General features: G+C 39.5%; 1 protein-coding gene across 2 annotated transcripts in view; it reads right to left on the reverse strand.

The window, feature by feature from the left end:
- kcnab1b (potassium voltage-gated channel subfamily A regulatory beta subunit 1b) overlaps positions 1 to 14,820 on the reverse strand; it is a 34,033-nt gene extending 19,213 nt beyond the window's left edge. Inside the window, exon 1 of one of the 2 annotated variants that reach the window (XM_072441389.1) lies at positions 14,429 to 14,820. In XM_072441389.1, coding sequence (XP_072297490.1) covers positions 14,429 to 14,688 — 260 coding nt within the window. In that variant the 5' untranslated portion in view covers positions 14,689 to 14,820. Of the gene's footprint in view, positions 1 to 6,901; positions 7,305 to 14,428 lie in introns of those variants that run through there. The other variant, XM_072441390.1, reaches the window with a different exon arrangement.
- Positions 14,821 to 24,999: the final 10,179 nt, after the last annotated feature.

Below are 24,999 nucleotides of genomic sequence, written 5' to 3' on the forward strand. Positions count from 1 at the left end.
GCACAATTTGTTCCTCTCCTCACACTTTGTCTTCTTTATCATATCTGCTCCTAACGTCTAACTCAGAGCACGTTGTATGTGTCGCAATCCAAATCCTGCTGATTTGCTGCAACGTCATGGGGCCTTTTTAAGACACATTAGCCCCCTGCAAGCCAACCTAATGCATCTCAGTCAATTACTTCTGCTTTTTAAAGTCTTACATTTGGTTTTACTGCAACTCAGTATAGTAGAATTCAGTCGAGTGGGTGAAATGTGTGTGGTGCCAACGTTTAATGACTAGCGTTTGACAGTGTAACAGCAAGAACAGATTGCCCTCCTTCCAGCCGCCACAGGTGTCTTCCAATAGTGAGATGTATGCGGTCTGTAGGAGGGAGACAAACTGTCACACGGAAATTTGCAGCCTTGCACACAAATCCATTAGGAGAGCGACACGCAGGTAGTCATCTATAAAAGAAACCATTTGACAGGAGATGTACCCCCAACGCACTTAATCTTGAGATGTCTGAAAAATACTACGGATGTCTACACAACTATAGGTTATGTGTTTCTCTGTCATTTTAAATTAGGCTGTAAAATTGCCAGCAGCTGCTTTGAACTGTGGCCTGTAGTCAACACTTGGGAGGAGGAAAAAGTGTTTGCACATAAGATCACAGCATACATAGTCAAATGTTGTAAAGGCACTTTTCTCGATATAGATTCTGTCTGATCAATTTTTAAGATAGTGTGCTGCGTGATGCGATACTGTGGGCTAATTGATCAGGTAAGAATCCAGTTATTATGAACATAAATCAGAGTCTAAGCGGTGAGCAGAACATAGCAGCACAGCAGGAATGCACAGCCTAGAGGTTACACTAAAACATGTTGGCGTTCATGCTGTACCTTCGTTATCAGTTTGCATGTCAAAAGATTGAATCACTTTAGTAAACTGTTTGGAAATAGTTCAATTAGATACTTACTAATTAATACAATAAACCGCAAACATTTCAACAAATTTAATTAGGATAGTGAACAATGAATAAAATGCTGCTGTACTGCACATATTTAAAATGTTTTCACTTCAATGTATGGCTTACTATAAATATTCTGGCTTCAAATTAGCTGAATGCAAAACTGTATTTCAATCTCCCTAAACTTTTGCATTGTGATCCACCAAATCAGACCCCCAACTGAAAAGCAAACCAAACTGAAAATAGATTTGAATATAATAGAATAGATTCCCATGGTGATTCCATTCACACTCGTTCCCACAATAAACAGGCTTACAGGCACATTTAACTTTCTGAAATCCCAGTCTTTGTGGAACAGTATTTTGGAAATCCTCTATTCTAGTAAAAATGTGCATGAGCTGTTTTGGATGCAAAATATACTTTCAGAAACCAGCAGTGGCTCATGTATTCACGTCCACTTTCAAAAAAAATGTCCAAATCTAATTATTAATCACCCACTGAAAAGTACAGGTTAACCTACAACAAACAAACAAGGCAGGAAGTGACTTGGAAAACAGAAACATACTTTAAAAGATAATACTTTAAAAGAGGACACTGGTCTGAACAAATGTACTCATAAACAACACTAGAAGCCAGCCCATGTGCTCCTGTCCCTTGCGCTTGGATGGTGCCCAAAACAAGCCTTGAAGTAAAATGACAAATGAGTCATTTGACGACACCCCCTCACACAACCTGTCACCACTTATAAACATCCAGTGCTGCTACTGTATAGAACTACAGCTATTCTTACTGATCCTCCAAATACTATAGAATACAAGCTAAACATCTGGCACATCTGTTGGTGCTAAAGCATACAGCTTTCTGTGAGGAGGTGTATGCATAAATTTAAGATTTTTAAATGTATGCTTGTTAGTGTGCTCTGTGTAGGAATTTGCAATTGTTATAAGGTTTTAAACTAAATAGGTTTATACGACTTGGAACTGGGACATGCTTATAGGCTATGTTGCAAAATGTTGCAACATTGTAAAAAACAAGTGCACACAGGATCAAACCATGGTGCTGCAACATCTGCAAACTATCAATAAAGATGCATGAGACAAAACAAAGATTTTCTTGCTTGAAGGCTTTATAAGACAGAAATGGAGATAGAGTGGGAGAGAGAGTGAAGAGAGAGTGGGGAGAAAGTGGGAGAGAGGGAGGCCGGAAAGTCAATCTATGATGCCAAGATGACAACAAGTGCAATAAACTGCTGGGTAAATACAATGTCAAAATACTTTTGAACAAATGCTTGGAATTCAGCAACTTAAAATGTCTATTTAGGTCTGTTGAATTATTATTATTATTATTATTTTGTTACAATCCTGATTTTTATTAAAATGAATTATTAGTGATACAATCTTTTAACATTTTAAATAGCAACAAATCTGAAATGAACTGGTTTAGATATTTAGATGGAAATTGTTATAAAATTAGTGTTTGAATATTATACAATACATCATAAATATTTGACATTGAACTTCCTTTTTTGAAATTCCAAACATGGAATATTTTCAACATTGTTTTTTGTTTTTAATAAACTTTATTACCAAAAGTTTACTGCATTATTGTACAGTTCAACCCTGTTATTGGATTGTTCAATCAGATCGATCAGAGTTGTAGACAAAGAGACTCTTCTCTGGATGGGATTAAGGTGGACTAGACAAACCCACACAATGCCGCTTTGATGGGCAGAGGGATTAACCAACACCCACCCTACATTTCCCATCGCACTCCTCTGATGCCAACCACAATGTTGTTATCAAAATAATACTGTACATTAGAAAGAAAAAAGGTGGGCTCTTTTCTAAATATATAGATGCCAAAGCCTGTGTGGGTGTAAGAAAATCAAGCAGTTTGAGGGAAAATGAGCAGATTAGCTATGAAAGAAAGGGTTATGAAAGAGAGAAAAAAATGGACAATGCCTACAGGCCATATGCTTCCATCTTAACCAATGAAATAGCGAGGAGAGAAGGGCAAAGGCAGAGAGACAAACAGGGGCAGAGGCGTGCAGAGTAGAAAGTCCAAGCCCCAAGTCTGAGCAGATCAAACGCCCTCTACAGATAAAGCATTAGACAGAATGGGAAATAGGAAACGACAGCAAGCTCCCACAGGGTCCCGCCACTGGAATGTTTGGAGAATGTGGATCGCATTTCCAAATGTGGACTCAAACGCTCAGCTTTTTCATCATGACTGCAGAGTTGGACTGTTAAGAGAAATCCCATGAAGCGAACAGCACCAGGCCTATATTTGCGACAGGAACGTGAAGAAAAATTCAACTATTGCATTGAGAAACTTTTGGGCAGTTGTGAAGACCTAGATGCAGAACAGAGGAAATGAGAAAGTCTAAAAACACATAAAAACACACACTATCAGAGAAATGCAAGGGGGGAAACACTTCAACTCAGAGGAACATCTGAAACAATGTTCTCTCAATGGACAAACAATAGCAAGCAACGTCGGATTCAAAATGTATTTGCTTTTTGCAGTGACAAACCTATTGTTTTTGTTGATCATTCTTTATAATTATTTACATGATCCATGATTTAGTCTCATTTTAGATAGATTTAGAGCTGGTGGTACTCGGAAACGTATTATCTATAGTAAGACGAGACGTCAATCCAACAGAAATGTGTTAAAACATATCTCTAAAGGTGGAGGTTTAATGATCAGACAAATGTGCAGAAAGATCACCTTCTACCGTATTTGAAAGTTTACTACATAATACATTTATGTTTTACCATAACTGACATACTTGTTATTCATTTATTGCATATCCTCAAGAAAACATTTACAATATTATGTACAATCTTCTAGCTGGTACTCCTCCAGACCAAGAGAACCTAGAACCCAACATCTGGTGAGAATGGTGTCCAGTTGCTGGACACACTGCTTTGCAAATTGTCCCTATTTATTTAACTACAGAGTTTATAGTTTGAACTAATTGGGTGTTTCATTTCACTGCTTTCGATAAGCCAAAGCCAAAACTGTATTTGTAAAGCAGTGATATTATAAAGCCATTATAATCTCACAAAGACATTTCGGTAGGACCTTTAATTAAAACGCACAGAGCACAAAAAGCTGTTCACTGAGACACTGCTGCCTTGGGGCTTGTTTGGTCCAGAGGCAAAGACAAACTGAAAGAGCTTTTGTTGTAACGCTCTCATTATTGCAGCTGTAAATCAAAACACTTGCACTAAAAATAAGAAAAAGCAAGTACATTTATTTAACTGGGTGTGATGTAAACACTTGAAGAAATGATGAAAATGAAGGGAGTTTCTGCACTGGCACACATGATATAATCAGCGCATCAAGCACATACATGCAGAACTCTAGATTTATGGGCCAAGCTGTGGTGAAACTCTGGAGCCATATCGCAGTGGTCAAGGAGACAGCTCAGGCCAATCTATACGACATGGAGTGGTTTTTCTTTACATTTTTGCCGACTTGGTACGTATAATAGTTGTTGTATAATTAATCTGCCATTCACAATTCAGACACCATGGCATTATTGAGATATGACACATCATCAGTTATTTGAGATTTTAACATGTGCTATTATAGAAATAATGTAGTCAAAGCAAAAGGGAGATGAGCCAATGTCACATCAGTATTTTGCCTAGTGGGACTGAAAAGGAAACATATTTTTAATTAGAGAGACTGAGCTTGGGGGAATCATCACAGTGCATACATTTGTGTTGAGGCTACAAGGGAAAAAAATGAGAGACAAAGTTTTTGGCTAAACTTTGACGTATGTTATAGAGTCTTTAGTGTGGGTATTCGACCATTAAATAAGGTTTCTGCTTGTTGAGAAGCACAATCTATCACCGATGATAACAGTTGAATACTATCGAGACATTATAATTGCAGTTTTTGGACTATATTTTTGTTGACATATTTAGGTACGTGAGGAAATTCAGAATCTCAGAGTCACAGGAAGAATAAATGTTTATGAAATCATTAGGCTTTAGTGAAACCAAGAACAGCAAAGGTAAACATTGCAGAAAGCACGAGCAGCAATAACCTAAACTAACCATTTATTGAGGAATCAAGGCATTCATGTCGGTTAGTTAGATTTGCGATGTGTGTGCTTCATTTTGCAGCTGTATACAAGACTTTCCCTGGCCGCGCTGGTCAACCAAAGCCAACAGAAGGGATTATTGCGTGCCCATCTGCAGGGAACAAACCAAGCGGATGCCTCCACAACCTCCTGAACTGTCAAAAGGCCTTGTGCTGCGTAACGACTCTCGCACACAATAGTCCAGGCATCCAAGTACGTACCCTTCATCATCACACCAAAAATAATCCACTTAGCAACAAAGGCAGAGGCTTGTTTGACTTTAGCTGGTTTGTTTCATGTTTATCTTGAAGATGAGACCAAGTGGCATTGGAGGGAAATATTATATCTTCTATAGGTTTGGATTGACAACGCGCTCATAATTCTATTATAATGGATAACTGTGTTAAACTAACAAAGAAAATAATAACAAATATATAAAAATGACATTTTCAACTGCACGTTTGTATGAATACAAACATCCACTTCTGCACTTTTAAAGCATGAAAGTGACTTAAGTTTGGCTGTTAATTTATAGAAATAGGACTTGATTGATAAAGAAATCTACTAAGGCAAAATTGATTAGTTTTGAAGCGAGGCAAACTTCAAAATAGCAACTTGGACCTAGACTGTGTGAATGTCCAGCCAGTTCGCACAATGGCGTCATTAGACTTGTTGGAAACTGCTAACAGATTGGAGATGGCCATTTCAATGTTGTTATGGAAACGAGATGAGACTGCGCGACAAGCTTGCACTTATCACACTTTTTAACTCTTCTGCATTTTATTGGATCTCAATCTCTTGGCAAATTGCATTTTTTATTAGCTGACCCCAATGAGCAAACTTTTAATAGAGATGGCCATTTTCCAATTTGAGCTTGAACGCAGCATCTCTCTGGCTCTCATGGCTGTCCCTCTGGAGAGTTAAGGCTGCGAGGTGAGAGATACTATTTCCCTGGTGCAGTCTGGGTCAAGAGCCCACTCACAGAGATAAGAAAGCATTGTTTACTTGGCCAAGCCTTGTTACAACTCCTACACACACTCACAGAGGGCCCTTCAAAGCACTTCTGCCGTACTTTAGAAGCCACTCATTGAAAACAGCAGGTGGACGGGTCAGAGGTCAAAAGGAGAGTGAAGCTTGTGAAGCAGATAGCAAGAGGCAGATTGTAAAATATTGGCCGTTGACGTGATGAGATACTAGTTATTCTCATGAACATCCTTCAAATACAACATACAAAATGTTTTCATGGTGCTCTGTACAACACAAATCCTCAGAATTCCTCACTTTTGAAAATAATAATCACATCTATTTTGTGTCCCTAAAAGAATAAACAGGTTAATTAATGCAAGATGCAAAATAAAAACATTTCCAGTCAAAGATGCGCCCACTCATCGCCTGTCACTGCTTTCATTTATTTAATAACACAACTAGTTTTTTGTAGCTTATGATTACATTTTGATAACTCATAGACCTCAAACATTATGTAACTTTCTGGAGTTACCTGCATGATTCCATGGCACTAGACAGTTAAACTATATTTCATTCTCCATGGAGATAGATATGTTTTATGCCATATTAAGGAATATTATAACCAAAGAAACAACATTTCCATGGAGATAGGCAGGAGGAGTCAGGTTTGTGGAGCTGCAAGCCTGCTAAGTTTTTCAATGCAATACGTCTATTTCTTAAAGTCCATGCAAAAGCGTTGCACGGTGGGGCTTCGATACTGCATAAAAAGAATGTTGATATGTACGTTATGCATATTGTTTTATATTTATAGCCTAGTATAGGGGGATCACAAGGCTCTCAAAAAGGGCAATAAATAAATGTAATCCATTTCTGTTGGTGGGAGGGTACATACCGATACTTCATGCCCGTTTGCTTGGCGGTGGATTCCTTTAGGTTGTGGTGGTAGCGGTGGGTGAAGGAGCCCAGACTGCGGGCAATCAGGGCCACTGTGCGGAAGCGTGCGCGGGCCTGGCTGGCTGTGTTGGGGCTGGTGGCGTTCTGTTTGCTGTGCTCACCATTCCGTGGGGCCTTTAGCCCATGGTCTGTGCACGCAAAAGACACCTGCATGGCTATGGGCAAGCTCAAAGGCCACTACAAGGAGAACAGTGGACTTTTAAGAATTTCTGTCCCACAATGTAGATTTAATTGTAGCGCACTCTGTTAATATTTAAGATATAGAAACATAGCTGGCATGGAGTCTATATTGAACATAGCTGCAGAGGCTGTATCTTGGTGAATGCAGAGCTGACATAGGGATCCTGGGTCACGCCACCTGAAAACATGGGAAGGATGGAAGTGAAAGAGAGAGATGGAGGAGAAGAAGTAACTTGTAGATTGCTTGAAGTGTCACTTAGTTTAAAGACAAGAGTTGAGCAAGAGAGGGAAATCCATGAGTTTTACACTGTCTCCTCCAATGAGGGAACATAACAAATGAGTAGATATTTGTCCTACTTTCGTTACCCAGACCTGTTTTATCATATTCTACAGTTTTCTACAAGAAATATTCATTCTTTCTATTGATAATTCTGGTCAATAATTCTTGATTGCATTTAAATGGCTCTGCCTTTAAGTGCTTTGATATGTAGCCAGAACTTGTGGGTGTCTCCGTAGTCTATCTTACGCCACTAAGCCTCTTAGTCACCTGGAGGGAGTGCAGTACACTGCATTTCAAGCGCCAGTCTACATACACTTTTACACATTCTCACATCAAAAACAGGGTCACCGTAAAACCCACAAAGCACACATTTGCACAAGATCATACTGAAAACATGTGTTCTTACATGAAATTAGCTGGCCGGTCACTTTGTAACAACCCAGAAAATTTGGACTCCTCTCCCCTAACTTTCAAATGAGCAAAGTGGTCACAGCAAGATGGTTCTCATAAAGAACAGCAGTTTTTGTCTTCAAATTTGTCTCCACCATTGTCCCATCTCCAAAGTCCTTAACGTAGCAGGTTTGTGTTCCTCTTCAGCTTCTGCAATGACAGAGCCCCGTTGGGTAGCGAGCCTTTGCAATAGTAACGGAAAATCGGAGAGGATGAGAAAGGAGGAAGCTCGGTTCTTCAGTTCAGACACAAGAATGAGTGCACAGATGCAGTGAGGAGGCGAGAGGCAGCGCGTTGCACAGTGAATGGAGAGAAAGAGAGAGAGGGCGAAAAGAGATAGAGCAGTGTGTATGTGTGTGGAAGCTACACTCACTGACTATCTACTGGCTCCAAGATCTGCAGTGTTTTCATTAGGGTGCCACACTGTGAAAAAAAGTCACATACAATTTTAATAATGTCATTATTTAAAGACAAATGCCTCAAGTCTAATGCATGTAATAGTGTGCCATATTGCGGCTCATTCCAGTAACCTAGTTGAAAACTGTTGTAAGCACGCCTGATTTCTCTGACTCCTGGCATGCCCACTCCACTGGAGTTAACTTGGAAATCCAGTCATATGTGTTAGCAGCTCCTAACCTTTTGCAGGCTTTTTTACATTCATCTACTGTGGAGTGAAAATATAGGCTGTATGAGACACATACGTGACTATAGATGGGCACACTCAAGCAATTAAAAAAAAAAGGTAGACATAAAGATGCAAACCTGCAGCCTCTAATACTATTCGATCATGATGTTTCTAATGGCTTAATATTTGAGAGTTCAAAAAGGTTGAAAAACTCAGATTCAAGAGACAACAAATGCTAGATAACCTACAATGTTAAACTTTATCCAAAGCACTGATTCTACATGGCATAAAGTTTATGCCCATCTCAAATTGAAACTATAGCAATTTAGCCAGCCAATCACATGAGGCTTCTACTGGTACTACTTCTACGTATTCAATCAAATGAATTGCTCTTTTTCTAAAAATACAACAAAAATAGTCACAAACAATTAAATATCAGTTATCATTATAATACTGTGAAGTAGAGACTGGTTTAGTTAAAGCGGCTGTGCTCAGCTTCACTTTCCTCCCCCACTAAGAGGTAATGTGACAATATGGGATCCCACGGATCATTGAACATACACAAACCTCCAGGCCATCCTCTGCTTTATTTATATCCTGTGATTTCATCTGATAATGGGAGACAGTTGAGAATCAAAGGTGGGCCAGGCTCACAGGTCAGTGACAACTAATAACATAGCACACACTCCTATGTTGCCATGCCCTAACTTCACAAGGATAAGTGCCAAATCTGTTTTGTGTTCAGCCCAGTCTTAAAGACTCTAGGCTAAAGGCACACATTGGTTAGGGCTGTACAATTAGAATTACATTTGTTGCCTCTAAATTAATGTTCAGTCTTTTACCTAATTAGGCCTAGTGTGTTAGGCCAATGCAGTAGGTTTATTTAATATTCAACAAAGACTTTTTTCAAAGGTTGTCGCTTTCTAGTGAAAAAAATGGGTTTATTGCCAACTTTGAAGTACACTCTAAAGTAAGCACCACTTTTGTGAACAGTTTAATTAGCTGTTACAGTCACAATTCCTTTCAACCCATTCTACCCATAGTCTACTCCTATCACATCCATTTCTATTCCATTTTGATCAGATCAACCAAATCTGATTTTAGGCTATATTTTTTCCTACACATAATACTATAGATTGTAGCCTCAAGCACTAAGCACAACATTTTCCCTCAAGGTTTCATAAAGTTGAATCGAAACATGCTTATGTGGACACAAATGTGTGAGAAATGTGTTGCTGCTCGCATGTACAACTTTCATATTACGCTGAAAGATGATGTAATGTAGGGTGACAGAGCATGTGAAGGAATAGCCAATCTGCTCAATGGTAAGTAATATACAAACACTTATAGAGAACAAACCATGACCCTATTTCCCACTGCCACAATCTTTTAGTTCAGGGAAACGCGTTCTATGGCCATCTATAATAGGTAATGATACTAGATTTGACTGTAGGCTGTTGCACATCTGTACTGAGGCGGAAGACCTTCTGGGTTCACTGCGCTCAACTAGCTGCCTGAACCACCATCGGATGAAGCCACAGAGTCCAGAGCAAGCTAGAATAGTTTCTTTACTGACATGTTGCAATTGCTCCTTAGCTTTCAACGTATTCCTTGATGCCCACAACAACCAACGGTCACAAATACCTTCGCTTTTGTCACATTCATTTTCTTTTTAAAAGGTGCACAATGAGACTTTTCTGAATTAGAGTTTAGCTCCTGCTTGTCTCCATAAATATGTTAATGCTTTGCAGGGAATGCTTCAAAGTACGGCATTAAACTGACGCCATTAGGACGAGTTCTAAGTAAGATCTGTGGAGATGCAAGTCCGGTAAGATGCATGTTTTTCTAGATATTTTTTTAGCAGTTCAACACTATAATTAAATAAATGTATACGTTTAAAGTCATGTTATGGAACATTACAGGCACAACAATACATATTGTGAAGTCAAGGAGGTGGTAGAAAAGTTAGTGCACCTTTAAAACAAACAGCCTTGACGAAAAATGATTTTGTCAAGGCAATTTCAACATCTCTTTGAATATCCCTGCCTTGTTCCTGTTTGTGCAAAGATTATACAACTTATACAATTCCCTTTCTGCCAATGCCATTTAAAGGAACACGTCACTCAAAAACACCATGTTGAGCTGCCATACATTCCCGGCTACATTCCCTAGGCTGTGCGGCTGTTACCCTGAGGCAGTGCTTTAACTGCTTCACAGCTTTCCATACTGAAAGCGCTCGTATTGACAGTGACGGATTATCATGACATTGCATCTGGTGAGACTTCTCAAATACCCTCCATCTTGGTGCAGTGCACTTTGCCAAAACACCAAAGTAGAGCTTATATTAGACAAATATAGCTCTGGGCTGTAATATTGTGATCTAATAGTAGGCTGTTAAGGATTTTAGTGATTCCTATTATCTTCTGAGGGCTATTCTACTGAGTCTAATGGATTTCTTGTCAGCGCTAAGCTCCTGTCTAGAGAATAGGCGATAATGAGAGGGGAAACCTTTCCTATGTCTGTGTGACGTCACTGCTGCAGCAACAGTCTCCCTTCTCTGCTAACACTGTATTATCTTTCCCCCATTCAACCCTCCCTCGCCGCATCTTTCCAGTCTATAGATTTAGCATTCGGCGCAGATTAAGCACAAGTCATTATAATGCACAGAGCGTACAGCATCGTGGGGGGAAAATGGAGGTTTAATTCCGCCTGATAGCTAGACAGCATGCAGATGTAATTGTCAGCGTTATGAAACAGACTAAATCGTTAAAGGTGTTTGGTAGTGTGACTGCTGACATTTCCACCTCTGTCATTGCTTTGTTAATGGCATCAACATTTTATCCCAATATTGTCCTTTTCTAATTATTGTCATTTTTCTACCACACAGACAGATCTCCCATTGCTTCCATGGATATATCACTCTGGAATTTGAAATCTCCCTAAACTTCATGAAAATGGCTGCACAGGGTGACACTGATGGGAGCTGACGTCTGTATTGTGATTGGCCCCTGCAGATGCCTACTGACCTTATGTAATTACCCAGCAGGCACACGGCCTTGTGGCACTGATTTTGACAGACGGAAGAAAGTTGCTGTGGATTTGAACATATGGTTGGAATTTTATTTTGGGTCAGGTATGGAAGAACTACATTTTGTTGTTTGTCAGGTTTTTAATTTGGAACCCTTCTGCATTTCACCGCATTCCAAATTATTATGCAAGCTGTGTTTAAGTGTCAAAAAGTAAATTTTAGTTTTTTTTCCAGTGTCATTTCCAGTGTATTCTGTCTCAATCTCAGACACCTGTTAGTTTGTCAGGTAGGTCAAATTAAAAATTACTTAAAGGACATTCCCCATTATCAAGCAGACCACCATTTTCAAGTAATATGGGAAAGAAAAAGGAATGCCTTGAACAAGGTATGAAAACCTTAGATATTTCACAAAAACTTAAGCACGATCATCATACTATTAAGACATATGTAGCTGACACATGGATTTGGAGCAGATTAAGGCACAGTGAGGAAGGTTTCTGACAGACAAATACATTGGATTAAGAGAGCAGCTGCAAAAAATGCCATTACAAAGCAGCAAACACGTATTTGAAGCTGCTGGTGCCTCTGGAGTACCACAAACATGAAGTTGCAGGATCCTCCAAAGGCTTGCTGCTCTGCATAAACCATCTATTCGGCCACTCTTAACCAATGCTCACAAGCAGAAATGGCTCCAGTGGCCCAGAAATACATGAAGATTCATTTTCAAACAGTCTTGTCACTGATGAGTGCCGTGCAACCCTGGTCCAGATGGATGGAGTGGTGGATGGTTGGTGACGGCCGCCATATTCCAACAAGGCTGCATAGTCAGCAAGGAGGAGGCGGAGTCATGTTTTGGGCCTGAATGATGGGGAGAGAGCTGGTCGGGCCCTTTAGGATCCCTGAAGAAGTGACAATGACCTCAGTAAAGTATGTGGAGTTTCTGACTTCTTCCACAGTACAAAAAGAAGAACCGTCTCACGCTGCAAGGAATACCTCTGCATCATTGGCTGCTATGGGCATAAAAGAAGAGAAGCTCATGAGTGTGACCCTCATCCTCCCCTAACCTCAACCCTATTGAGAACCTTTGGAGCATCCTCAAGAGAAAGATCTATGAGGGCAGGGGGCAGTTCACATCCAAACAGCAGATCTGGAAGGTTATTCTGACATCTGACAACTGCTTGAAGAGATTCAAGCAGAAACTCTCCACAAACTCAAGTTCAATAGATGCAGGAATTGTGAAGTTCCTGTCAAATAAGGGGTCCTGTGTTAAAATGTAACTTGACCTGTTGAGACGTTTTGATTGAAATAGCTTTTGATTTTAGTAAATATTACTTGCTTGTGCTTCTAATTTAACAAGTGACCATTTTCACGTTTGTTTGAAACTCTGTTGTACATAATAATTTGGAAAAGTAAAAATAAATACAGATATCACTGGGAGGTTTGTTCAATAAAATAAAATTATAGATTGATGACTTGAAAATTATAATGACATTTGACTATTTGGCAAAATCAGATAAGAATATAATTTGCATAATGATTTGGAACGCAGTGTAAAAAAAAAAAAACATTCAAATCACCTACTAAGCAGGGGGAGACATGTATTTTAAACTCATGAAACAAAACCATAAATAAATCACATGTTGAGATGTAACTTCACCTTGTAGCGATCCATGAGAAAATGATTTATTGATTTTTGTCTTGGTAACTTTAGAAAGCAAGCCTATGGAGTTTGAGGACTGTTTACTGTGTCAAATGTCAGGCTGTTATTTTTTAGGGAATCTTTCTATTAGGAGGAAGACTAGAGTTTCAGGACCCCAAGGACCTTGGGAAAGGAGGTAATTGATTTTGTGGATTGTTTGGACACACATTTTCATGTAGACAACATACTTTAGCACCATACTACACTATGCTGAAAACATATGCTGTATATATAGACTGTGATGATGGCCTCGAGTCTCTTTACCTCCTGCCTAATTATAGAAGGAATACATTCTGGGTCTCCTTGTGCCAAGCATATCTTATCCGCAGCAGATGAAAGTGCTCCGTGTTCAACAGGAGCGAAGCCCCACTGAGCCTCATTAAATATTAATTTTAACATGAACGTAATTGATACAAATGAGACCCAACTCACTCAAATGATGCTGTTTGGGTTGGGTTGACTGCATGGTTTCAAATACACAAGCACACACACAAACGCAAAAACACGCCCCAAATAACCGTATTATAGTTAAGTAAGAAAACTTTAACTATAATTATGACCTTTGTTAATGCTTGAAATAAGGTTTTTTGGTAAACTGTTTACAAATGCACAGTGTTGTGAGTTTGAATCTTGACTCCGACAATTAACGGCATGTCCTCCCTTCTCTCTCATCTCCCATTTCACACTTTCCTCCCCTGACTAATAAAGCCTACGGGCCAAAAAAATCTATACGTTGTATATATAAGTATATATAGTATATAGTTTAATAAGCTACATACAGACATTTTGTATATGGTTTGCAAATAAACACATGCTTTTATAAATTTGCAAGTTTTTGTCCAAATGTATAGGGTGTTATAAGCCTTCTAAAATTGCTAGTAAGTTTAGTAGCTACTTAATGTCAACTAAATAATTTATTTGATTTAAATGATTTCCCCTACTTTAATGTTAATTGAGGTGGAATCATTGCTTTCAGTTAACATAAAACAATTATTATTAAATTATGCATGTTTGCATATGTACAACCAATTACAAGTGATTTGATTACTACACACTACTTGTACTATTGAGGACTAGATCAGTTAAACCAAGTAAAGATGAACACATTAAAGCTATAAAAACATAAATTAAGCTCAAATCTAAATGATCAGTTGTTTACTACAGCTCGGTGTACTATGGGATTGTGTTGCTGTTTCTTTGTACCTGTAGACCATGCCCGCACTCAGCTCAGCTCCTTGGAAAAAGTGCCGGTGTGCACGCAGTAACTCCTCAAAACTCTGCTGCTCCCTGGTCCTGTTGGCATGAAAGCTGGGCAGTGGGACACATGTGGTGGGACTGGAGGAGAGCACTTTGCTCACCGATCCCTGCCTCTGCGTCTGCTGTACACTGGAGCAGCGTTCCACCCGGGGAGCCCCTCTCTGCCTGGGGACGGGGATCTCACTGCAGGCCGCCTTGAGGTACATGACTTTGACTTTTACTGTCCCGGGACACTTTCCTTTGCTGGTAAATCGCTACAATATATTTAGTCCTGACCTAAAAAAGAAAGTGTGGCCGAGTAGCAATGCTGGACATGCAGAGAAGGTGGTCGAGTTTGTCATCTGTCAGGCACAGGCTGTGATATCCTCACACAATTTCAAGGGATTTGTATGGCTACATATAACATAACATCGGTGGTCTATTGCAAGACTGTCATTGTATCCAAGCAGCCAGTAAAAAAAACAAAAAAAAACAGAAACACACCTGTGATGCAAACTTTATTCTTGGTTGGTGGACAAATTAGAAGACAAAGGGGGTTTTAGGTTAACTCCTAGTAGCTCCAGAGAGAAACACCCGGCTTGTCCATGAGAGAAGCCGAACAAAGCCGCAGGGATATTTATGTCTGCACCGGAATAGAAATATCTTACATCTGCTCTGAGAGACAGTTCATGTTCCAGCCCAGGTCAAACCTCAGATCAGCTGATCCACATGTATGATAGCCGTGTTTAAAGTCCCTCTACTATGTGAGACGAAGTGTAACGTTACTTTAAATATAATATTACTACACAAATAGAAGGAAAAGTAGGGACCCAAATAATGACTCAGCGCTCAAGTATTTTGAGAAACTACTTAACTGACATTTACAGTTAGGTACCCTATAGCTTCGATGTAATTGAAGATATTCTGGTATTTTCAAATGATAGAAACTAAAAAAAAAATTATGTAATGTGTAAGATGTGCAAATTTTCCAATTATTTAATATCTCAACATAAAGCTTTTGTCCCTGGGCTATATAAAAGTGGGAAGAGGAACAAAAATATTTACTCAAGTGTGAGTAGTTTATTCAAAATAAATGTTTATCATGCAGAAGTAAATGGGGTGGCAGCAAACTGAAATGTACAATTGCTTCAAAAAGTGACTCACGTAGACTAAATATTCTACATTTCTGCTTATTCAGGCTTTTAAAACTAGATCTACTTGGGCACCTTGTTCTTTCAGTTCTTGTTCTATTTTTCCAAGTCTTAGGCTTGTGTTTACATCATTTAAACACCAGCTGCTGGTGCACTGAAGAGTGAAGCAGTTCAAGCTAAAAGCTGACATAGAAGTTAATAAAGTATATAAGTATATATATATATATATATATATATATATATATATATATATATATATATATATATATATATATATATATATATATATATATATATATATATATATATATATATATATGTCGGTGTAATCCCTCATTCGTCCAGGCGTGTTCCATAGTAGAAAAAGCTTCAATTGTAGTCATCTGGACTCAGTTTGAAAAAATAGACGTTTCGACTCTCATCCAAGAGTCATTGTCAATGACTCAATGACTCTTGGATGAGAGTCGAAACGTCTATTTTTTCTAACTGAGTCCAGATGACTACAACTGAAGCTTTTTCTACTATATGTATATATATATATATATATATATATATATATATATATATATATATATATATATATACATATATATATATACAATACATGCATAGGGTTGCATGTATTGTGTATACAACCGCACGTACACACACACACACAAACACACACACACACACACACAAACACACACACACACACAAACACACACACACACACACAAACACACACACACACACACAAACACACACACACAAACACACACACACACACACACACACACACACAAACACACACACACACACACACACAAACACACACACACACACACACACACACACAAACACACACACACACACACACACACACGTGTACACTGCACGTGCCCAGTATGTTGTGTGTATGTTTTGTAGTAATATGCTATTAAGCAAAGATACTGTGAACTAAATCATTACTTCTAAATGTACCTTGACCGGGGAACATAAGGCAATACTCACCATTACACAGCTCCTCCCAATGGGTGGGTCTTACCACAGAACAGTATTAATATCGGAGTTCTCGATCTAAATTCTTTTATTGACAATGACTCTTGGATGAGAGTCGAAACGTCTATTTTTTCAAACTGAGTCCAGATGACTACAACTGAAGCTTTTTCTACTATTACACAGAGTAGGTGTTTCGAGCTATATAGTTCCATAAAACAAAACTTTTGAAAACAAAGTGTGTATTAAACCTTAAAGAGGTAAACACAAAAAACAGACTGAGCTGCAGCCGGATGCAACTCTGGTTTGTCTCTGGTTCATCTTTGCTCTGTCTTAGTCTGCCATCTTGTGGACGAATAGAATACAAACATTTGGTGCATCAAACAACTTCTAAATCTTACACAGCATCATCGGAATGTCCTTTTTTAATTGGGATTACAGAGGCCAAAGACTGGGTCAAGATTGACTAGGATGCATTATTGGAGGTGTGCGATGTAACATTTCTGGTGGAGGGTAGAAAAGTTACATAAAAGACCTGTATCAAAATAAATCCAAGCTGGATAAGTTTATTGCCATATTTTGGAAGTGTGAAAAGTTACATAATGCACCTTTAAGTGGGTACAAGCTCTTAGACAGAAAATTGCAGGAGCTGGTGAGAAACACCTCTGCGTCTGTCCTCCCACACAACCTGCTGTGCCACTCTCACATTATGACTATGAGGCGATCAATATAAACCTAAAGAAACCATAACAAATGAAACAAATACTGTCTTAAACTTTTAAACCACCATCTACACTCAAATCTATTGCCCAACCCCCGTTTGTCCCATTAACATTGTTCATAAGATCTGTGTAATTACTATTGGGCCTCTGTCGATAATGAGTGGCCTGCATTTCTCTTTAGAAATAGATTTTTACTCAACAAACAGGATAAGCTAAAACAAACAGAGCCAGAAACAAGAATAAAAAATATGTTATTTGGGTTTTCTTTTTTGGTCCAGAGGAAGAAAGCGCCCTCTCTGGCAAAAAGATGTTAATGCTGAATTATACTCCCAGTAGTGAAGACCACTATAACTCTGTGAAAAAAGTCATGCCTCTGCAGGTGCGGCTATAAAACTGAGAAGGCAAGAAGAACATTTGTTGGAGAAAGTGTAGAACTAAGAGAAATGTTTCAAAAAAGAGTAACAGTAACAGCAATGAGTTGGAGGTAGGGGCTGCAGTGGGAACAGTGCTTCCCCGAGAAGAATGAATTCATCAATAGCATTAAGTTCAGAATATCACAAAATACTATCACACTTTAAAAACGTTGTCACAAAAGCTCAAAGACAACTCTGAGGCTAAAAATGTGTACTTTCGCCCCATCATTATCATATTAGAAAAGGAAACTAACAGACACAGTAAGTAACATAAGTAGAAATTTCTACACACGAAAACCCAAATGATTGTTTATTTCTGAGAACCATTCGCATGTACATACAGTGTTAAGAGATATCTGTTTGTTTATTATTATACTTCTGTGCCTAATCTGTTTCTGTACCTAATCTGTGTTGCAACAATAAAATTTCCCCATTGTGGGACAAATAAAGGTTATTTTTATCTTATCTTATCTTACCTCTACTGTTGATTAGACTTTGAAATGGTTTATTTTGCCTCCTTTCCAGAAAATTTAACATTTTAACATTTTAAAGGGTTTTGTATTGTTATTTAGACTTTATCCTTCTACTACCTTATTGTATGCATGCCTATCATTTGATCTTATTGTACATGTATTTACTGATTCACCCTCACTGTGTGAAGGAGAGGTTCTGAAGATCTTTCCTCCCTGCTCTTGTCAGACTCTACAGCAAACACTGTTGGTCCTGAACATGTGTCACTCATCTTCATATTCATGTGCAATACTTTGATATAATGTCAATCATCTTGGTGCAATATTCTCTGTCCATATAACAGCTGTAAATAAGAGTGTTACTATTGTTATTATCTTTTATTTTTTATCAAGAGTATAAGAGTTTTATAAGTGCTTTTCTACAAGAGTATTTTTCAAAGTTTTTTTTTTATAAGTTATCTGTTTTTTCTTATTTACTTCTATGCCTACTTTGTGTTGCAACACTGTAATTTCCCCATTGTGGGACAAATGAAGCCTGCATAAATTCAGCCTGGAAGACCTAACTCCACCCATTTACGTCAAGGCCACCCGCTCCCCAGCTCAACCAACGCACCCAGTCCGGGCGTCGGCCATCATGGAAGGACCCCTCTCCCCAGCGCCATCATCGCACTCAAGCGCCGTCCGCCTGTCTGTCTGTGAGAGTCAGATCCCTCACTTCACCATGGACTCTTCCAGGTTTCTGCGCTTATCCCAAAGAGGTTATGCAGTTTTTCCCGGCCAAGAAGGAGGGTGAAAGGCAGGGCCGGCCCAGCCTATACGCGAACTAAGCAGCCGCGCAGGGCCCCGAGGCGTTAATAGGGCCCCCAATCTCGCAACCCGTCTTATGCGAAGTGCAAGCGCAGCGTGCGCCACTAGTGTAGTAGCAGCGCACACAGCGGTAACATATAACGCACAAACCGCATTTATTTGTAATGACAATCTGGCAACCAGGTCACCAAACCTGCGCTGATTGGGCAACTTCATTGTGCGCCAGGAGCTCGAGAGCAAAACATAAACACAAAAGAACGTGGTCCCTGCGTGGTCCTCATGTCCAGAAGAATATATCTCCTGGTGCCGAAAAACGAAAGAAGAAACTTCTTGACGATGTAAAGAAACTGCAAACTCAACAACACTCTCCAGGTATTGAACTTCTCTTACAAAGAGACGGTTAATGCTGCTGTTTGAAACATCACGAGTCTGTCACGTTAGTTCGCTCAGGCTGGAAGCGACGAGAGCTCTGCCCCGCGCATAATAATGTGTCTGAATGAAAGATAATGAGCTTCACATTGACACCAGCCCCGTAGTGTTAGCTGCAGGTGAGGCCGGTGAGGGGCGTCTGTGCCCCGGGTCACTAAGAGGCGGAGATCGGGTCCGGACGAGCGCTGTCTCGTCCAGAACCTCTGACGTGAGACTTTGGAGTGAACAGTGTGCGGCCCCTGTCCCGGGCCCCTGTCCCGGGCCCCTGTCCCGGGCCCCTGTGCAGCCTCAGTCAGAGATGAGCGGGTTTGAGTTTGCGTCCCTCTCTCTCACATCACCATGTGTGAGATCAATCGTGACTCGTGATGTCTGTTTTAATTTGACTTCTTAAAGTGGAATAAGAGGAACGTAAAGGTTTATGCACGTAAGGTCCATCAGCCAATCACATCGCAGCATTATTTCATGCAGGAGTCCAGTGTGTGATGTTCTGATCAAAACAAACATTTATATTGTAATTCACTTTTAATAGAGCAACAAAACATTTAAATTTATTTAAAAAGCATCATTATTTCATTATCATTATTTTTTTATAAATTATAATAAATTGATAGTGAAAAATAACCAGACATATTATGATTACGTCTGTTATAGAATAATACTATATATTTTTATACAAAAGTGGCAAAGTTGCAGAAACGCAGTCTCTTCACTATAGCGAGGTTTGGACCTTCACTTCTCGTTCTGTTCATTCTCTGGGAATAACATGTTTGCACTGTTTTATCAGTGTTAATTGTTAATCAAGCAATGCTTATGCCATTTGTTTAATTTAATATAACTTGTTTTGTCACTTTGGCAAGCAGGAACAGTTGGGAGCTGTAAAAGATAAATTAGTAAGGATAACTATTACTTTTACATTTTCAGTTAAAATGAATCAACTTGACCATAATTATTTTTCATAGCCAATATTGTATTGAGTAATTAATTACACTAATGTATTAATAACTGGCTTTAATCATTTTCTCCTGGCACAGTTTCATCACATCATCATTTTATAGCATTACAACCTCGACATTTTACTCTTACTTTAGCCGGTTGGACCACATTAAAATGCACCAGAATACCCAAAAAAGGTCTGAAAATCTCTGGGGGAGGGCCCCCAGACCCCCCCTGTTCATTAATTTAAACTAATGTGCTAATGTGGCTGTAGACCCTTAACGCCCACAAATACGCCCAAAAACATATCTGGGACGTGTGTTATTTGTACAGGGAGTACAGGTGATGTCAGCGGAATACCAAGTTGCATTGTGGGATTTAAGTTATCAATATTTGAGCTTGTGAGGTGCTGAGAATAAACTAACTGGCAAACAGATGCCCTGGAGTTTTGGTGCGCTTTGTTTGCGTTGAAGAAAGTTCCCATATGTGAATTGTTCACTGACAATGGCAATAAAACTGATTCTGATGACGTGGTGAGGGGCCCCCAAAAATGTTTTCGCTTAGGGCCCCCTGAAGGCTTGGGCCGGCCCTGGTGAAAGGTCAGGGGGCGTCTGTACCATGGCCCTCGCACCTGCTCCTCATCCCCAATCAACGCTCTCAAGTGACTCCTCCCCGCTCCAATCAGCACCAGGCGGTCACATTTAAGCCCTCAGGCAGATGGCTCGGCCGCTCAAACCGTACTGCGACCCACCGCCTCCCCTGCTCCTCCTCTACATTCCCCTCATCCTCTACCTCCTCTTCACATCTACCACCACCAGTCTCCAGGCTCCGGGGGGAGACATCTAATACAAATAGATCATGGAGTGCCCATGATCGCAACGTCTTCCGCCGGGGTCTGAGCGCCAAATAACCCACGTAACAAAGCTTGCTAAACAGTCCTTTCTCGTCGTCTCTGCGTCTCTCCAGGGTGAAATAAAGGCTTATCTTATCTTACTATTAGTACCCATTGTTTTAGGTTGCACAATATCACTGAAGCGCATTCATAGTTTCTAAATTGTGTTCACTGACAATGGTATTAGCCTAAAGCTGCTATAGACTTCATTATAAACACTATTATTAAGAGTTATTAAGGTTATTGTCTCCATAGTCAGGTCTACCATAGCTGGAGGATTTTTTACTTCTTGTGCATGTTTTTTTTGTAATAAATGGATGAATTACTGAATGTGACGGAGGTTCTCTCAACTAGCACAGAAAGAGTCCATCTATGTTCCCCTGATGAAAAGCTGATGTTAAATCTTCATGTGCTGCTGGTGACTGTGTGGGAGAGCTCAGCTGAGAGAGCCATGTCTGCTATGTCCTCCCACTCAGAGCCGGCTCGCAGCGTTTAGACTATTTCAGTCCTTTTCTTCACTGTTCCCTCCAAGACCAGTGACTCATCCACTCCCGTACACAATCTGACTCCTGCTGCCAGCCACGCACTCTCCATATCAGACAGGGAAATGTTCGCCACAGAGATTATATAACTGTTTCATCCATCCTTTTCATATTAGACACCGACAGAATGTAGACCTATGCAGTGTAATGGTAATAGCACCAATTATAGCTCATAAAGCCTAGAACAGACAAAGATGCACAAGTTACTTCTATTCAAAAAAGACAATTGTTTCCCCCCCAACATTATTTTCAACGCTGCTGTATGAGTCTGATCTGATTCAGTGACAAAATGCAATTGCTGTTATAGTTTTATGCATCATTATCTTTGTAATGTGTGAATGAAAGATGGTTTCTGTCCAATACTGTCAACAATGCCTGTCCCTGTCGTGATGATTACAATTATAACAAAAGCAAAATCAATTGAGCAAGAAATTCAGGTCGTTTGGTCACGACTGTGAGATTTTTGCTCATCCTGTCTGCGAAAATGATTCTTTGCCAAAGTATAATGTCAACTCGGGCTGCAACAAGTTCATCGCAACTACTCGAGTAATTGTAAATTGGTCCATACATAGGTTCCAAAGCATAACATGAGCTGAGAAAATACATTTTATGACTCAAATTGAGCTGCAATTGCCTGGAAATTACACGGAAAATGTGTAAAATGGATGTATATGATGAAAACACTCCGCCAGGATCCTCAAACGGCTTCACGTTTTAAACAAAACTAATCGATTAATTGAAAGAATAATCGCCGGACTAATCGATGAGTAAAGTTATCGTTAGTTGAAGCGCTAATGTCAACAGTGAGCTTTGTTTCACTTGTTTGCATTCAGTCGCTCATCGCAGCACTTTGGACTCAAGCTGAACACAGCAGCTCTCTTTCTTGACTTGCACATCGCTCACATGGCAAAGGCGTTCACTGTTCTGGCATCAGACTGTGTTGTCAGCTGTCACGCTGCATTGGCTTCTTGTGCTTTGGCCTTAGACACACAAACGTCTCCCAAGAATGTGAAGCAGGATGCGTTTTTTGACTAGGTGACCAACAGAGGCTAGCGTCGACTTAATCGAATGATGTCCTTAGAAGTCTATTTCCAGGCTGTTAGTCCCTTAATAAGAGAAGATAAACAGATGCAGAAACAGCTGTGGTAAGTCAGTCATATGATCTGACTGGCTTCTTTAAATTAAATTCCTTAAAGGACATCTGTGCAAGGTTTTACCATCTACGACCTTGTTTTCTGGCGACAAATGATTTTATTTGAAGCACAAAGTTAGTTGTTGCCGTTGAAGTCGTCCTGTACTTCAGCAGGAGAAGGCAGACTACACTCACTACGACATGTTTGGAAATTACTATTACAACATCAGAGCCAGGACAAACCACACGGTCCACAACCACAACACAAGAAAGCTTTTCATCAAAATATAATCTGGATTGATAGCTGCTGGCAAATAAAATGAATTACATTTGTTTATTCAACTATGGGGAAATACAACAACTACACATAATACTATTGATGTTCATTCAAAGAGGAACTAATGAGACTTGTAGGATTGTGTAGAGAAAAATCTTGCTGATGTCAGTTTCAGGTCATATGACACACGCCCTGCAGGCATGAAACTAGTTTCTCATAGAGTAACTCTCTGACAGCGGCCAAACACGGCCTGTAAAGCAGTAAAAGTATTAACGCTTTATAGCTCCTGAAGAACAAACAGTGTCATAAATAATAGGGTAGTTTGGGTAGTAGTAATAGGGTAGTTCATTAAGTACAATTTCTGTCTTAAACACACTAATGTGTTATAACTTACAACAGTGAGTCAAGTTCAGGCATGATCCTTTTACAGTTTGTTACGATCACTATGAGCCGTATGAAAGCTATAATGCACATTGTCCAGTTATGTGAAAATAAAGATTTAAGTTAATATAACTTTCTACAGTGATGTTTTAACATGAGCTTTTCCATTGTTGCTGTTCACACAGAATTACTCTAACCACATCACTTTTAACAAGGTCAGATTTCTAAATATTTGGTCAGTTTGTTGACACTATTTATTATTATTCAAATGTGTTTTTTCCACATATGTACAATCGAAATGTAAACACTCACAACTCAACAATGGGCAGTGATGAGAATGTCAACATCTGACTGTCAGAGAGCGAGAATTCTCAACGTCAGCCTTTGTCTAGACTGTGTTCCCTTTTCTTTTACAATTGCAGTGTTAAAATACAAACAAAATCTAACACGGAACTTAACAGCACAGAGATGGTGGGAATTTTCTAAAGACGTGTGATTGGTACAAAAGATTCCTGCAGTGTTAATTTCTTTTACTGCTCTGAATGTACTGTTGGGTTTTCAGCAGTAAAAACCAAAATTCCTCACGCCTTATTTATATTGTTAGTGATAAACCCTGCCCTTTTGACTAAATTTGGTTATCTGACATCTGCATCTTTGTGGTCCGGGGGACACTTGATTGGACGAATACCAGGCGGCGGTATGTACGGCGGATTGAACTTGGCCGGGGCCACAGAAAGGCCTCTCTGTGCTGCACTTGGCGTGGCCTAAAAAACATTCAGAGGGAATAGTGTAGCATCGCTCCACTGGCTTAACACTCTTTCTGGAAACTCTACCCACAAGGCAAACAACTGCACTGAGGTTGTTTTTATTGGGATCGCCCACCAAGGCCACCATCACATCCTCGACCATCAGGAGCTGCTACTAAATGTCACGTGTGTCACAATGTCACATCCGTAAACATCGGACTCTCACTTAGATTGTGTCAAATATTGAGGCAAGAATAAAATTATTTTGTCAGCATTTGAACTGTTCATTGATGAGCGGACAAAGAAGCCATTTATCATATTTTGAGAATATAACTAAAGCATGAAATTAAAAAAGTATTCAAAGTAACATTCCTGCTTTGGGTGTTACTACTCTTGTAACATCCAAAGAAATATACTGCATTTTGTTTTGAAAATCATTTTAATTTGTGCTATTCCAGTTTTAACTCCAACAAAAACGTAAATATTGTTCACAACTGTATGTCGTTAAATGCCAACAAATAGGTAGTAGCCTAGTACTAAGAAGCGCTGCATAAAATTACAGTGAAATTATAAAGTACATTCCACTTTCTAATTCCATCTCTCTTTGACTCTTACAAAGCAGCGTCTAATCTAGTTCAGTAGCAATGAAACACAGTAGACAGTGC

This window comes from Eucyclogobius newberryi, unplaced genomic scaffold, assembly GCF_026437365.1.
Source record: "Eucyclogobius newberryi isolate DKJ021-1_F unplaced genomic scaffold, fEucNew1.0.hap1 SCAF_12, whole genome shotgun sequence".
Lineage (NCBI taxonomy): Eukaryota > Metazoa > Chordata > Actinopteri > Gobiiformes > Gobiidae > Eucyclogobius > Eucyclogobius newberryi.